We start from the raw sequence: 16,046 nt of genomic DNA, 5'->3' as shown, positions 1-16,046 counted from the left end.
GGTCTGAGGGACAGGTTGTTCCACGGTCTGAGGGACAGGTTGTTCCAGGGTCTGAGGGACAGGTCAGTCCACGTTCTAAGGACAGGTTGTACCACGGTCTGAGGGACAGGTCAGTCCACGGTCTGAGGGACAGGGGGACAGGGGACAGGCTGTTTTGGTCTAGCTGAACCTTCGGCAGCCAGAGGAAACCTGCTAAAACTGGAGCCAGTTTAAAGACATGCAGCAGAAATTTGGAGTAACTGCAGATGATGAAAAGAATATTAATCAAGGTATATATATATATATATATATATATATATATATATATATATGAGTACGGCAGTCCAATTTAGGGAGTATAAGGTCATGGATACATTTTTCAGCTTGAGAAGAAAGTTGATTGTTGGAGTTTTAACATTTTGCAGAAAGTTTCTAATTGACTTCACAAATATCCAAGATGGAAGCAAATATGTGGAAAATGAGATTTTGTTCTTGTCAAAGAGGCACAGAGCCGTAAACTTGGAGTTAGCTGAATGTTCGGCTGTGTTTTCTGCAGGTTGCAGCTCAGCAGGCGGAGTCAGCATCCACCCAGAAGGCTGAGAAGGAGGTATCGAGGATGATCATCGTCATGGTTGGGTCCTTCGTCAGCTGTTATGGGCCGTACGCTCTGACAGCTATTTACTACGCTTACTCTCAAGATGAAAACAAAGATTACCGCCTCGTCACCATCCCAGCATTTTTCTCCAAGAGTTCCTGCGTTTACAACCCGCTGATCTACGCCTTCATGAACAAACAGGTGAGGACAGTAAAACCACCAAACACACTCATTTCTTTGCATCTTTAAAAATATTTCTTGAATATGTTCTGTTTTTTGGTTGTTATTGGTCCAATCATAAGTCCTACTCTCCATTTTAAAGACGTAAGGAACCGGTTCTGTTTGGGGAGCAAGAAGTACTCATTTAATTCTTTTAATCCTCAAACGGACAGATAAGCCCTGATGCTTCATTGCCCCACCTGAAGAGAGTAGATGAATAAAAATAACTCTTTCTCCATTTTCAGTTTAACGGCTGCATTATGGAAATGGTGTTTGGCAAGAAGATGGAAGAAGCATCTGAAGTGTCTTCAAAGACTGAGGTGTCCACAGCTTCTTAATGTTTGGAGCAAAACTCTGAAGGACTTTTGACTTCACAAACGAACTTTTAAAGGTCTGAGTTCAGAGGATTCACGGTAAACCCACAAAATGAATTTCTGACAAACATGTAAATACAGTTTATACTTAAGACTTCAGCAACAACTGCTGAGATTTATTTTATCATAGAGTGCATTTATTTAGATTAAAAAGCAACAAAAAAGAAATAAAAAAAATATCGAAGTTATTGTCTGTCTGTTTTCACTTTTTTAAAAAGTAAACAACTCTTTAGACAATAAAAGATTTCCACTTTTACATCAATATTCATTTATATGAAACAGTATTGAAAATATCAATATAAATATTCAAAACAGCATCTGAGTGCAAATTTAGAATTATAAGATTTCTCACCAAAGAAAAGAAAATGAAAACAATCAGATTTGGTTTCAATAATCCAATTGGGCAACACTATATAAAAAGTATTTATAAAACATACAACGTTTTTTAAATGAATGTTCACAGGATCAAACTGGATCCATTAAAGCAGAATAAAAACTAGAAGCACCCCAGGCCGTAGGATCCTGATCCTGATCACCACCAAAATTTAATAACAACCTCAACATTTCCTGAAAATTTGATCAATTTTTCAGTAATCTTGTGTACAGACAAACAAATAAATGCTACCGAAAACATAACCTCCTTAGCAAAGGTCAATAAATTACTGCTCTAAAGCTTGTTGTGTAGTGAAGCCTGGCTGTACGTTTCTAAAACCTGCTATGCTGTGGTAAAGCTTCTCTAAAACTTGTTGCGTCACGGTAAAGCCTTGTGCGTGTTCCTAAAACCATCATGTTGTGGTAAAACCTGGTCATGTTTTTAAAACTCATCGTGTCGTAGTAGAGCCTCGCCGTAGTTTGTCACCTGACTTCCAACAAACAGATCATATTTGTCGAGGATCTCCATCTTGGTCAGTTTCCCGTCCTGAACAAAGACAAAAAAGCAAGTTAACCTAAAAACATTTGAAAAGTAAATAGAAATGACAAAAAAAATGAGTCTGACCTTGTTGACATCAGACTCAAAGAGAAGGTGTTTGGCCTCAGCTACAGCATGGTCATAATCTGATGGAAGAATCCAGTCCAGAGTTTCCTCTTTGTCCATCTTCCCATCCTTGTTTCTGTCTCTTAACTCTGAAAACTGTTTGCGTTCGATGGCCACCCACTCTGGCTCCTCTACACCATCTTCTGCAGTGAACATATCACCTACAAACAAGAGGAGTTAAACAAACTTTTCAAACACATCATGGTTCATGTAGCTGTGATTCTCAGAGGATCCAGGATCCCTGATCATCATCAGACCTGACAGGACCAACCAGACTGAGGTCCAGGGTGAAATTGGATGTTTTTCATTCATATTTTACCCTAAAAATGGTTTAACCTGCCATGTTTGGAGTCAGTTTGTTTTCAGCACAACCTCCCAAGTGTAAATTTCAAGTTATTTTTTAACTTTTGACCTGCTGGACTAACCAAATAGACCTAAAATCACCCAAAAAGATTTTTTTTTTACTGTAAAAACCACAAACATACTTAACAAAATGGTTTTACAACTTAGAATGCAAATCTAATAAGAACTTTTCATAAACACATGAACAAATTTAACAAAAAACAAAGTTATAAACACTATTTCCATTAAAATGCATAAAGTTTCTTCAATCAGGAGTTAGGTTAAAATGCCATAAATCCTTTGTGCCACTCATATAAACAGTTTCTGTCCAAAACAAGACAGAAGGGCACATCACATTCCTTGTTTTAGGCATTTTCTCTGTCCTGCTCAGGATCACTCAGGTAAATGATTCAAAATATGGATCTGAATCTGTCTCTGGAAGGGAGACAGACAAAATGTGATTGTTTCCATTGATCCTTTTCTAAAACAAATAATGGATCCCCTACTTCATCAACAAAGTCCTCCCTGTTTGTCCCAGACTCTGTTTTTTATTTTTTCTCTAAGTTTTTCCTGCCTGCAGCCCCATCATCTCTGGGTCTGAACGTCCAACAGAAGCTGGAGCTTCACGTTCAAAAATGGCCTCATTGGTTTGACTTCAACACACTAAAACTGACTCAACTTAACACTAAACACCCTAACTATCAAATACAAACATGCTAAATATTATAAATCTCATTACTCACTCCCGCGTTCGCTGGTTTTGTTTTGCTTTGGGGGGGGTTTTCGTCGCTGAACTTCCTTCAACTTTTGCACCTCTGTAGACTTTTTGTCACTTGACAAATAACGTTGGGCCTCAGTCAGAATAGAGAGAGGGGTGCGTTTTTTCTTTCGGCGGGGTTGGGAGTGAGATCGGATGGAGGATGAGGGAGTTTTCTCCTTGAGACTCTTCATCTTCGCTGCTGCCTCTCGCTCTAACGCGCTTCAAATATGACGATGATTTTCAGAAAAAGATGTGGTGTGAATGATTTATCATGACTCTGGTTGTACCTGGCCTTTTAACTCAATTTAAAAACTTGTGTATAGTTTGAAGTCTGGACTTTTGACACATTGAAACGGAGACTCCAAGAGGGCGCATCTTTACCGTTCGAGTGATTGAAATCAGTCATGTGACTAGGATGCACTGGCGTGTCCAATTACTCTAGAGGGTTAATTAGAACTTTGATTACCAATGTACTCTCTGATGTCGATGAAGCCATCTCCATTCTTGTCGATGTCTTCCAGCGTTTCCTGTAAGAGAGGACAGATGAGTTAAAGGTCAAAATGAATCCAAAATGTCACGTGGCCTCAGTGACATTGCTCTCACCTGGACTACAACGTCTTTCATGTGTTCATGATCCTCCGGATGAAGAAAAGCTGTGAACTCTTCTTTGTCTGCGATCAAATCTCTGTCTCTATCTGCGACTTTGAAGCGTCTCTCATCCCTCGCCATCATGTGAGAGTAGTTATATTCTGTTACATCCTGAGGACCGTCTGAAACCAACCAGAGAGCTGATTATTACCTAAAACCAACCAATCAGAGAACTAATCACATAACTGTCTCTGTTCCTCACCCAGTAAACTACCGTAAGTGACATTCTTATACTCCTCCCAGCTGATCCGACCGTCCCTGTTCAGGTCAAAGTCATTCCACTGATGTTCCACGTTCTCAATAATGTGTCTCTTCTGCACGTTTTTGATCCAAAGTTTTAGCTCCTCCTCAGAGATGAAACCATCTTTATTGCTGTCGATTTTATCTACAATGATGCTGCAGAGAGACAACATAGACAATCTGAGATCCTCTGATCCTACTCTCAAACTGAACTCAGAGGAACAGAGCATTTTTACAACATATGGGTGAAATAAAAACAGCAGAAACACAGGGAATTTACTAAACTATGACAAATGACCTGACGTGTCGGTAGTAGGGAAGGGCCTTTACTTTTTAAATAAAAATTGTCTAAGTCAGACAAAAGAGTTTTAGGCTGCGTACATTTCAAGTCTCAGGTTTGGTAACGTTTTTGTTAAATGTCCACTCTAGTTAGCACAATTGCCAAAACTGGTTAAAATCTGTTCAGGAATGTTACTTTACTCAAATGCTGTTTTGTTTTGTTTTTACACACAGGAGCTCAGTGAATTCCAGCGTGGTACCGTGATGGGATACCACCTGTGCAGCAAGTCCTCGTTACTATATGTTCCAGTCAGCTGTTAGTAGTTTTATAACAAAGTGGAAGCGATTGGGAACGACAGCAACTCAGCCACGTAAAATCCCAAAGCGGGCTCAGAGGATGCTGAGGAGCACAGAGGTCACCAACGTTCTGCAGACCTCCAAACTTCATGTGGCCTTCAGATCAGCTCAGGAACAATATGTAGAGGGTTTCCATGGAGCCGCATCCAAGCCTTCAATCACCAAGAGCATAGTGTTGCATGCAGTGGAAAAAAGCAACCAGCCATTAGGGAGCACAAGGCAGTGTATGTCTTGTGCTGGTTGCAAGCCTGGGTAAATGGTGAGGGTTGTGAAAGGAAGGGCATCTGGTGTAAAACACTTTTGCCAAAACCAACAAGCAAGCTCATCAATGCAACATCATACTGGATCCGTCGAGGCCTGGGTTAACAATGACTGCCACCAGTGCTGTTGACAAACAGGGTGCTGCTGTTAGTGGAAGACCACGAGGAGGAAAACGTGCCAGGAGACACAGGGACAAGAGGACAGACGAGTGTAGGACTGAGGACAGCAGCTCTGAACGTAGGAACAATGACAGGCAAAGGTAGAGAGCTGGCTGACAAGATGCAGAGGAGGAAGGTAGATAAATGGGTTGCACTTGTATAGCGCTTTATCTAGTCCAAGGACCCCAAAGTGCTTTACACTACAATCAGTCATCCATACGCTGATGGTGGTGAGCTACATTCTAGCCACAGCTGCTCAGTCATTCAGATCAGGTGTCACATGCAGGATAACGGCCCTCCAGGATCAGGATTGGACACCCCTGATAACGGAAGAAGAATAAACAGGTTTTAGTCACAGGAAGAAGATTCTGGTCTCACCTGAGTCTCCGTCGGCTCTCTTCAGGTGAAAGGTGGTCGAAGGTTTGGGCTTCATCTTGTCCCAGAAAAGCTTCGTGGTCATATTCAAAGTTCTGGTCGTCATTGTGTTGCACTTGACTCAGCAGTTCCTCTTGATGGACCCGACTCTTCCTGTCTGTGGGTTTACAGCTGACTGTTCCAAGGACGAGGCATATCAGAACTGCTCGGATCATCCTGTTGGATCCAATCAAACATGAATATCTATTTATCAGGACTAACGAGGTTCGGACCATCACCTGACTTGTGATTTTAACTGGCGTTAACAAGTATTATTTTGGAAGTTTCATTTCATAAATGTGACACTAAATGACAAAGAAATACATTATTTTCCATCCATTTAAACCTGTATGTGTGCATTTATTTATGTCTGCTTTATTAAATAAAATGTATAAATGCATGTAAGCCATAAAAAAAACTAACAGGACACAGAAACAAACAAACACTACTGAAAACACATATCTCCTCCTGCTGATGGATCACCTGAACGCTGAACGCTCTGGAAGTGAAGACTCAACGATCACCAGATGTTTCCAGCTGTGAACCCTGACCTCTGATGATGTCCTTCAGGCAGCAAACTGAGTTAGATCAACATGAAGGAAAGAGCTCTTTTTATATGGTCCAAACAGGCTTTAAACTTCCTGCTGTTCAGTAAACTATGAATATAATAACTAACTAAACTGTGAATAAGATAACTAATTCCTGTTTAATGAGTTTGGTTCTTCAATAAGGTAGAGATTGGATCATGTGTTGCAGCTGGTTTTTATTGATTTTATTAATTTATTTCTGTATTTATGAACCTTGTGATGTTATGTGTCTGTGCAGTGGATCCCCTCTGTTCAAGGTTAATTCCTCCCAAGGGAGACAACTTTGACTTTTTTAAATCCTTAAACTCTTAGTTAACAGTTCCTACACCACTGTTCTTATTGTTCACAATCCTTTTAAAATCATTTTTTATTTATTTTTCTTTTTTCAGGTGTCTGTCTGAAAAATGCTGATTTTGTATCTTCTGCTTTTATCATTGCTGCCTCTGGACCAGGGTGGCATTATTATTGCCAATAATAATAATAATAATAATATCTGTTAAATTAATGGTTGTTATTATTAAGGTTAATATTATAATAAGTTTTTATCTGTGAACCTGAATGATAGAGTTCATGTAAAATGTGGCTCATTTTACCCACAAAATCTCTGAAATTCATAAATCCTCAGCGCTGTTTCCACAGCCCTGAGCCTTTAAGATTACTTTAGCAAGATGGCGTTGCTTTCAGGGCACATCGCCCGAGCCTTCAGAGCGGCGTGTCATGGCTGCAGAATGACATCAGTGATGATGTCATCAGTCCCATTGTGACATCACAACTATGATGGAGGTGGTTTGTGAACTCAGTGCTTCTAGTTATTGAATAAATCTGATTTGTTTATATATTACACATTTGATCAGTCTAGATTTAATCTGCAGCTCAGGTGTGATAAAAACTAAAATAAAGTTTTTTTTCTAAAACAAAAAAGCTGCAGTGTGTGAAAACTGACAGGTTTTGGGAGAAACAAAAAACAGAACCTTTGATCTGTGACTGAAGTTTTCAGGAGTAAAACTAAAAGCTGCATTAAGATGTGCAGAAAATGTTACCTGTGCGCGCGCCGCTCCTCACCTGCTCACCTGGTTACCTGGTTACCTCTCTCCGCTCACACACCGACACACACACTCCTGTCTCGCTCCGCCGCTGGCGCCTCTCCGCATCTGATTGGTCCACAGCCTTCAGCTGCGCCTGCTCAGTCAGTGACGTCATAGCGCCGCAGCCATCATACGCGCCTTTGATTGGTGGTTTATATCCACAGAGGGAGGAGCTACGTGCTGCCACGTCCGCACGAGGAAAGACCGGAAATGAGCTAAAAACATCTCGATGATGAAACAGTGTTTTAAAACAAACAAGAGAAGAATAAGTTTGATCCTAAAATCCAACAAACCTGTAATTAGTGACGATCGGAGGACGTTTTCCCGCCAGAAAATGGTTCATTTCTGAGGCTTCAGATGCTCCATGGCTCCCCCTGCTGATCACAGAGTTTACAACAAGAAATTAGGAAACACGTCAATCTTACAATTAAACAAACTTTAAATCTGCACAATTATAGTTTTTAATTTATATGAATCTATAGTTGGTAGGGAAGAGATGAAAAAGACTGAAACAAACGCCCTGAACATAAACTATCAATCATTTTGATGTTTTTGTTATTTTAACAAGTGAAAATCCAGATAACTGGGACTTTAATAAAGATGGACAAATCATCTCTTCCTGTTCAGAACTGAAGCCAAAATGTCTGTTTTTCGGGGTGGCAGCTATGTTACTTTTGGAGCCAGATGCTGGCCGTACATGGCTCTATACACACCCTTCAGACTAGTTCAGGGGTCTTCAACCCAAAATGTTGAAAGAGCCATTTTGGACCAAAAAAACAAAAAACAAATCTGTCTGGAGCCGCAAAAAAAATCAAACGCCTCTTCTAAGGCTTATAATGAAGGCAACACAGGCTTTAAGTGTCTATATTAGCCTATTATCAAAATGACTGAGTGTATACATAATGAGCATTCATGATTAAATGTTTATTTTCCCTGCAGTGTCCTGGACGGAATGACGCACCACGCGAATATCCATGTTTTATTCCAGATTTCTGTATTATTCTCTGCCTTTTGTAGTAAAGGCTGTTTCACAGTAAAAAAAAAAAAAAAAGAAATCTGTTAGTTTGATTTTAAAATGTTCAAACATGTATTGCACATTTCTACAAGGATATAAGCAAATTCATTTTAAAGATAATTTTAGTCGTGTGGAGAAACTTAAACCAACTACTAAACTAAGATTAGTCCAATCTGGGCTAAAATACAGGTAAGGAAAAAATTTGTACATGACAAAAATAGCTTACCTTTTTAAAGAAGTTTTACAAAACTGAAAGTTTACCAAAAATATTGATTTTGGGGAGGTAATTTAATCAAAATTAGAAGAATTGAAAATTACCAATTGTTCAGTGATGAATGTCTTGTTTTTAAGGTTTTCAATAGCCCCAGTTAAGTAATTTACCAGGACATGTAAATTACTGTCAGTTTTTAAAGAGAAACTTAAACTTTGGTTAAAAACAAACATGTGCTCACTCATAAAATACGCCCATTTAAAAATTTAATTTATATAGCATGATGTCAGATGGATTATAAGTTGTATGATATATATTTGTGCACTTATCTTATAAATTCTGTTTTTACTTCTTTTAACTGAATAAGGAAAATAGGTGAAATTTAGCGACTGAGCTCATTCCGGCTCAATTTTTTTAAAACACAAATTAAATAAATAAATAAAGCGTTTCTGTTTTCACTGAACTACTCGACAAAAAGCAGCGGGTCCGGCAGTATTTCCGGTCCGTGTAGAACTTGCTGCTTGTTTGAGTACCTGAGAGACCAGGGGCAGAGGTTGGATGTTTGTACACTGAACAGGTGAGTTAACATCTGCCTTCTACCTGAACTCTTTGCGTTTAAACACTAAAGAACCGTGTTATAGTTGTTAGCATGCTGGGCTAATGAAATGTTTCCCTGTAGAAGTTAGCATCATGCTAACGTTGTGTTGGTTCAACAGCAGCTTAATTAATTTTATACAGACTCTTTCAGCTGCGTGTTTGTGTGAACACTGAGCTCACTGATGAACAGAACTCTGTTCTGTTGGATTCCAAACTAATGTTTTTTTTGTTTTGAGGTCGGTTACAACACACCTGTTTCCAACAGCGGCGCCATGACCGCAGAAACTTCCGCTTTGAGTGTACGCAGCACGTCCGCCATATTGGTGAGGGCAAGCCCCGCCCCCTGAGCGAACAAGTTAAAACCTAAATTCTATGAAATTTTAACTGATATTGAAGTTGTTCGGTTTGTTACCAGTTCCAGAATTGATTTTAAATCTCAAACACTCTGATAAATAAGTGTGTTATAGTCACTTATTTCAGATGTTATTTCATGTAAAATTGTTCTCATTAAATTTCACTTAATTTTTTTGTATTAGAGTTAACTGACTTTTTTGCAGGTTTGCAAATATGTAATTTTATACAATTTTCTGTAATTTTATTATTTAAGAATTGAGTTAGTTTAATAATATATAAAAATAATAAATATTTAGGTAAACTGTTTACAGGGTAGATGGGAAAATTAAAAAAAATATTCAGAACTGAAGCTACAGATTAACATGTTCTGGTCCAACAACCAGAACCAACCTGTTGAATCCCCTCACTTCTGTCAGCCCGCCCCAGAGCAGCTGTGGCTACAACGCAGCTGACCACCATCAGTGGATGAATGTGAGGATGAATGGGTGAAAGATTGTAGTGTGAAGCGCTTTGGGGTCCTTGGACTAGAGAAAGTGCTGTACAAATGCAAGCCATTTACCATTTACCTTAAATTCTGTTGCAGCAGGACATGTTGGGCCTGAGGTGCATTATGGGTGATCTGCATGTTGGAAAGAGACTCCTGCTGCGTCTCATGAGGACTCGTCTGAATAAACAGCCTCCTGAGCTGATCCAGAACCGGTTTCTGTCTCTGAATAAACGGCCTCCTGAGCTGATCCAGAACCGGTTTCTGTCTCTGAATAAACGGCCTCCTCAGCCGATCCAGAACCGGTTTCTGTCTCTGAATAAACAGCCTCCTCAGCCGATCCAGAACCGGTTTCTGTCTCTGAATAAACAGCCTCCTCAGCCGATCCAGAACCGGTTTCTGTGTCAGGCTCCAGACTCATCAAGCTCACGGGCCCACGTGAAGCTTTGGACCCGGCTGCTGGTCTCGTTGCTGGTCGGTGGCGGCGTTCTGGGGGCGTGGTGGTACGTGGATTTGGAGAAGCAGCAGAAGTTCCAGCGCCGGCGGGTTGAGCAGCTGAGGAAGGTTGCTCTGGGTCAGGGAACCTTCAGTCTGCTGGACCACATGGGTCAGCGGCGGACCAAGCAGGACTTTCTGGGGAACTGGGTTCTGATGTATTTTGGGTTCACTCACTGTCCAGACATTTGTCCTGAGGAGCTGGACAAGCTGAGTGCTGTGGTGTCGGCTCTGGACCAGGACCCCTCACTGCCCCGGGTCCAGCCACTCTTCATCACCGTGGACCCAGAGCGGGACAACGTGGGTGCGCTAGCCCGCTACGTGAAGGACTTCCACCCCCGTCTGATCGGACTGACGGGGACGCCGGAGGAGGTGAAGCAAGCAGCGCAGGACTACAGGGTCTATGCCAGCCCTGGACCCAAAGATGAGGATGGAGACTACATTGTGGATCACACAGTCCTGGTCTACCTGGTGAGTCCTGACGGGCTCTTTCTGGACTATTACAACAGGATGAAGAACAAGGACCAGATCCTGGACAGCATCAAGAACCACATCAAGAGCTACGTCAGACTGTAGAGACCAGGACTAGATCCTGGACAGCATCAGGAACCAAACCAGATGTTTTCATCCACTGCAACACACAAAAAAACTAAACAAACAACAAAGTCAGAACCATTTGTTCCTTGCTGTCTGACGTTTTTATACAGTGGATAGAAACATCAGACCAAACTGAACTCGTCAGATCTGGTTCCTGGTGGATCTTTGTTGGGAACCAAAGACATCACAAAGATAGCTTTGATCACAGCTGGAGAACATCTGTTTTCTGACCTGGTTCTGATGTGTTCCTCCTCAGTACAGCTGGATTTTTGGAGGACAGAACCACAGATATATTTATTAACACTTTGATGGATCCTATTTATGGACAGTACTGCAGAAAAATCATTTTGTTCTGAAGCTTCAGGTCTTTATTTTAAAACGAACTGAAAGTAAGTTTAGATGTAATGAAACACTTTGATGTTAAAAAATAAAAACTGTTTTAGGAGGAATCCAAACAGCTTTTTCTGTTTGATAAAGATGTTTGTTGACATTCAGTCTTTTTTAATAAAACAGAATGAAACTTGTTCATCTGCTGAAATCAGAATATTAAAAAAAAAACAACCTTGCTACAGATGATGTGATTGTTCTAAAGTAATTCTAACCAATATAAATATAATTTACACATGCTTACCTCAGTTTCCTCCCACAGGCCAGAAACATGAAGGTTAATCAGTAGCTCTAAATTGTCTGTAGGTGTGAGTGAGAGGGTGAATGGTTGTTTGTTTCTGTGTGTCCCTGTGATGGACTGGAGACCTGTCCAGGTGTCCCTGTAATGGATTGGAGACATGTCCAGGTGTCCCTGTGATGGACTGGAGACCTGTCCAGGTGTCCCCTGCCTCTCTGGAGACAGACACCAGCTCCCCGTGACACAGAACGCAGAAGCAGGTAAACAAAATGGATAAATATAATCTTATCTCCTCTGCTGTTTTTCTTTTCTTTTTTTGGAAACTTGGCGTATAAACAGGTTTAGTTTTATAAACAATCATTTCTTTTGCCTGACTGTCATATAAGCTTGTCCTAAAGTGACGTTTTGTGAATTTCATCTCGCTGCGTTAAATAAAAACGTTGAACAGCTCCAGAGAAACTACCTAGAACCAAATATCACAAATGAAAAACTCCTTGCAGTTCATTAAAAATATTTAAATAATATAGAAAAAAGGTTTCCACAGATTAATTTGTTTAGTAATCACATGATCAAATTTTATTCTGATCATCAGAGACTCATGCTGCGTTCAGGTGAAGTCGGGTTTTATTCTGATCCTCAGAGACTCGTGTTGCGTTCAGGTGAAGTCGGGTTTTATTCTGATCATTAGAGACTCGTGTTGCGTTCAGGTGAAGTCGGGTTTTATTCTGATCATTAGAGACTCGTGTTGCGTTCAGGTGAAGTCGGGTTTTATTCTGATCATCAGAGACTCGTGTTGCGTTCAGGTGAAGTCGGGTTTTATTCTGATCATCAGAGACTCGTGTTGCGTTCAGGTGAAGTCGGGTTTTATTCTGATCATCAGAGACTCGTGTTGCGTTCAGGTGAAGTCAGGTTTTATGGTTTTACGTGTTCAGATGGACGCAGTCAGGGTTTTAAATCTGTCTGTTGCCTTGCTTGTGCTGAGCAGAGTCAGAGACATCGTGTCCAAACTGTCCTCCAGTCCTGCAGCGGCATCAACCTCCACTGTGTGGTCGTTCGCCTACAGAGACGACAGATTTCAGGTCAGTGATCTAAGGATTTAATTCCATCCGTTACTGATTACAGATCACTTCAAACACTTCATTAGTAAAGGAACCAATTGATTTTCTTGGTTTGTGTCTAAAGTAATTAATCGATCCATGAGTTTCAGATTTACCAGCTGCAGTGAAGCCAGCAGAAACTTGCAGACCTCAAAATTGTCGAAACCGGTAACAATAGAGGCGAAGGACCTGCGACGGCCGACGCAGCTCAGCGATGTCACAATCCGCTCGCCATAATCACGGATGTCAAGCGGAGGACGCTCCTCCTGAAAGAAACAGGAAGTCAGGTTTGGAGTCTGAGCTCAGATGGAAACTCTGAACTGGTTCCCAGTCTGACCTGAAGTTGCAGCTCAGGCCAGATCTGGTCCTTCCAGTCTTTGACTCGGCGGGACAGAGCCGTCTCCTGAGTGTAACCCCGACTGTTGACCACCAGCTGCTCCTGAACGCCACACAAACACCACGGGTAAAGTTGAAACTCACTCAAGCCAAGTAAAGATCAGAACAGATAAATTTAAATATCGATCACTCACCACACAGAGCTTCACCAGTTCTTCATAGGTGAGTTCATCTTTCTGAGCCTCTGTAGAAACACAGAAATCCAGTTTCACTCAAATGCATCGGTCTTTCATCTACAAGCTTAGAAACGTCTAACTTCCTGTTTCAGTTTGTGTTTTACCATGCAAGATAAAGTCTGGTCCTCCAACAAACTCAGATGGATTGTCATCAGCAAACACGTCATTGTTGTCGTCTCCACCTGTCAAAGATTAATTTCCACTTTAATCAGCACACAATAAAGAACCAAAGCTGTGAAAATTTAAACAAATCCTAATTTGCCTGAATTTAACTGTCTGGTCCACAGGTGTTCTGTGGATCTGGAGAAGTCTTATGGCCGTCTGTGGGCGGTTCTGCGGGAGTACAGGACGCCAGAGTCTCTTTCAGAGGCTATTCCCTCTAGAACCAAAGCAAGAGCTGTGTCTGACTGCTCGAGACGAAGTCAGGTTGGACTCCATCAGGGCATTCCCTTGTCTCTGACACTGAGGTGTTCATGGACAGTAGGGGCAAAGACGGCGTCTGATTCAGGAACCTCAGGGTCTCATGTCTGCGATGCAGTTTGGTTGATGTCTGGACCAACAGATGGGGATCTCTCTGGCACATCAGTCTGTCAGAAAGTTGGCCTGATTGAAAGGTCAAGCCGCGGGTGTGCTGCCTTTCATTTAAAGAGAGTAATAAGTTCATTACGTGACTAAACAAGTTAATAAATGAGTTCATAGTTAGTAATTAGTTTAAGAAAATGTATGGTAAACAACTGTTCAAATGTTTGGGTTTGAATTCTAATCGGAGTGAGACATCTGATCTTCGTTATATTGTACGTTCAGAATACATGACGTAGTGAGTGCTCCCACCATAAAACAATCTTTGACGTGGTAAAGTTTTGAAAAATAAGGAAGAAAACAGGTCTTATAAACACTAAATGTGTCCAACAGGCTTGTGTCTTGGGAGACCTCCTTCTTTTAAGTACTGAAATGATGTAGGAAGCATATGTGCATTTATATGTACATTATAACGTTGCTTTTGTTGTTTTAATTCATGTAAATACACTGGTGTGATACCTTAGTATATATTTTGGTAAATGTCTATCTTGGGACTTATAGGCCCCCCTGGAGAAAACCAGCAGCCACTGCCCTGTCCTAAACATAAATAAACACGTCAGAATCGGGGTCTACATGTGGAGAAATGAAAATGTTTGAATGTGTTCAAACATTTTCACACCGGTGGGTGTGGTCTCAAACACTAAAACTGAACAAGAAAAACAAATCAAAGCTTTAAAATTATAGTTTCATTTCAGAAGCAACTTTGAATAAAAATTACCCAACAGATCAGCGTGTCCAAAGTCGTCTACGGGCTCCTCCCCCTGTTGCTGTGGCCCCGCCTCCTCCGACTGCAGCAGGGTCCTCCTCAGCTCCTCCTCTGACATCACCACGCCCTGATGTCACATTGACCACATGATCACACACATCGATTTATGGAAGGAGTTGACCAAAACCAAGGACAGGTACTCCAAACCTTTTCTGTTTGGAAGTTTGGGATGTAAATTGATATTTATCGATTTATTTATAGGGTTAATATCTTTATTAGATTCTTACCCTGATGGGACATGAATCTGAATATAAAATCAGCTCTCACCGCTTTCCTGTTGATCCTCTTCTGTGTTTTCACTTTGTCCTTTAATGTGCTCAGATAGATGTAGTTCAGATCTGAAACAGGAAGTTACAAGCTCATTTCAAAATAAAAGAAAAAATGAACAGAAAGAACAAAGAAAGACATTTTTATTGACGGTTACGTTCGTCTGTTTTTGTGTTTGAGTAGCAGAAAGTTCACCTGGAAACGTGGGTCCACTCTTCAACTTCTGCTCCGGAGGATCGACTGTAAAACCCAAACAGAACCGTGAGGCCGAAACAGAACCCCCACTGAACCCAGAACCGTGAGGCTGACACAGAACCGCCACAGAACAGCCACAGAACCCCCACAGAACCCCCACAGAACCCATCATCGAATGTAAAGAACAGAAAAGGGTCTCACAAGTTCCTCTGAACCAGGTTCTGAAGTTCTGAAGGGTCCTTGCTCGTTTCCTTTTCCTTTTCCCACCATCATCCAGACCGTCAGGAACGCTGTAACACTTTCCTGCACAAATACACACAAACACACCCCACTGTGACACTTTCCTGTGTAGAAACATTAACAAATGTAATAAGAAATACACAATACCACACACTGGAATCAGAGCTGTGTCTGTCTGTCTCTGTGTGTCTGTCTCTGTGTGTCTCTGTCTGTTTCTGTGTCGGACCTGATTTAACGGGTCTCTCTTCAGCTCCAGAGGCATACAGGTCGTGGAGTGTCCAAATGTTCACCTGAAACACAAACAATAAATAATGTTTATTAGAAAACCATCATGGTGTTTGATTTTATTATAAAGTTTATTTGTAATCTTTATTAAAATAGTAGTCAATTTAATTTAAAAAATGTTTAACTTCCCAGGAGAAAAGTTTAAACCTCTTACATTTGGTAAAATCTCATCCTGAGGCATTTGTTTTTCCACCTGCCGTCTCTCTCGGATCATCTGAGCAACACTCGGAGCCTGAAACACAGACGGGTTTGTCTGAAAGACAGACAGGTTTCAGGCCGAGACGCAGACGGGTTTCGGCCCGAGACTCAGACGGGTTTCAGCCCGAGACGCAG

At 41.1% G+C, this 16,046-nt stretch overlaps 4 protein-coding genes across 10 annotated transcripts in view; 2 read left to right on the top strand and 2 right to left on the bottom strand.

The window, feature by feature from the left end:
• Window positions 1-1,355, top strand: part of opn1sw1 (opsin 1 (cone pigments), short-wave-sensitive 1) — a 4,721-nt gene extending 3,366 nt beyond the window's left edge. Inside the window, exons 4-5 of the mRNA XM_017440504.3 lie at window positions 536-775; window positions 1,039-1,355. Of these exons, the coding sequence (XP_017295993.1) occupies window positions 536-775; window positions 1,039-1,131 (333 nt within the window). The 3' untranslated portion in view covers window positions 1,132-1,355. The remainder of the gene's footprint in view (window positions 1-535; window positions 776-1,038) is intronic.
• Window positions 1,356-1,411: 56 nt separating this feature from the next.
• calua (calumenin a) lies at window positions 1,412-7,451 on the bottom strand. 5 transcript variants are annotated; one of them, XM_017440494.3, is made up of 8 exons: window positions 7,312-7,451; window positions 6,146-6,240; window positions 5,627-5,839; window positions 4,156-4,349; window positions 3,909-4,075; window positions 3,772-3,832; window positions 2,165-2,364; window positions 1,465-2,086 (listed from the first exon to the last, which is right to left on the bottom strand). In XM_017440494.3, the coding sequence occupies exons 3-8, from the start codon at window positions 5,836-5,838 to the stop codon at window positions 1,982-1,984; spliced, it is 939 nt and encodes a 312-aa protein (XP_017295983.1). In that variant the 5' UTR covers window position 5,839; window positions 6,146-6,240; window positions 7,312-7,451; the 3' UTR covers window positions 1,465-1,981. The 5 variants fall into 5 exon arrangements, with proteins under 5 accessions (XP_017295981.1, XP_017295984.1, XP_017295983.1 ...); XM_017440493.3 differs by having other exon boundaries at window positions 7,290-7,421; XM_025002625.2 differs by having other exon boundaries at window positions 7,320-7,401.
• Window positions 7,452-9,043: 1,592 nt separating this feature from the next.
• Window positions 9,044-11,658, top strand: LOC108250556 (protein SCO2 homolog, mitochondrial). Its single transcript, XM_037981324.1, has 3 exons — window positions 9,044-9,137; window positions 9,423-9,480; window positions 10,095-11,658. Exons 2-3 carry the CDS (start codon window positions 9,430-9,432, stop codon window positions 11,064-11,066), a joined length of 1,023 nt encoding a protein of 340 aa, XP_037837252.1. The 5' UTR covers window positions 9,044-9,137; window positions 9,423-9,429; the 3' UTR covers window positions 11,067-11,658.
• A 659-nt stretch (window positions 11,659-12,317) lies between these two features.
• The window catches only part of ncaph2 (non-SMC condensin II complex, subunit H2), an 8,681-nt gene continuing 4,952 nt past the window's right edge, over window positions 12,318-16,046 (bottom strand). For 2 of the 3 annotated variants that reach the window (XM_017440497.3, XM_017440498.3), the window contains exons 10-20: window positions 15,868-15,945; window positions 15,583-15,718; window positions 15,390-15,491; window positions 15,189-15,233; window positions 14,994-15,064; window positions 14,679-14,793; window positions 13,486-13,563; window positions 13,340-13,389; window positions 13,147-13,248; window positions 12,926-13,075; window positions 12,318-12,769 (exon numbers count right to left, since the gene is read on the bottom strand). In XM_017440497.3, coding sequence (XP_017295986.1) covers window positions 12,641-12,769; window positions 12,926-13,075; window positions 13,147-13,248; window positions 13,340-13,389; window positions 13,486-13,563; window positions 14,679-14,793; window positions 14,994-15,064; window positions 15,189-15,233; window positions 15,390-15,491; window positions 15,583-15,718; window positions 15,868-15,945 — 1,056 coding nt within the window. In that variant the 3' untranslated portion in view covers window positions 12,318-12,640. The remainder of the gene's footprint in view (window positions 12,770-12,925; window positions 13,076-13,146; window positions 13,249-13,339; window positions 13,390-13,485; window positions 13,564-14,678; window positions 14,794-14,993; window positions 15,065-15,188; window positions 15,234-15,389; window positions 15,492-15,582; window positions 15,719-15,867; window positions 15,946-16,046) is intronic. The other variant, XM_017440499.3, reaches the window with a different exon arrangement.

The sequence above is a fragment of the Kryptolebias marmoratus genome, linkage group LG18, assembly GCF_001649575.2.
Source record: "Kryptolebias marmoratus isolate JLee-2015 linkage group LG18, ASM164957v2, whole genome shotgun sequence".
In the NCBI taxonomy this organism is placed as follows: domain Eukaryota; kingdom Metazoa; phylum Chordata; class Actinopteri; order Cyprinodontiformes; family Rivulidae; genus Kryptolebias; species Kryptolebias marmoratus.
This window is presented reverse-complemented; position numbering and strand designations above follow the sequence as displayed.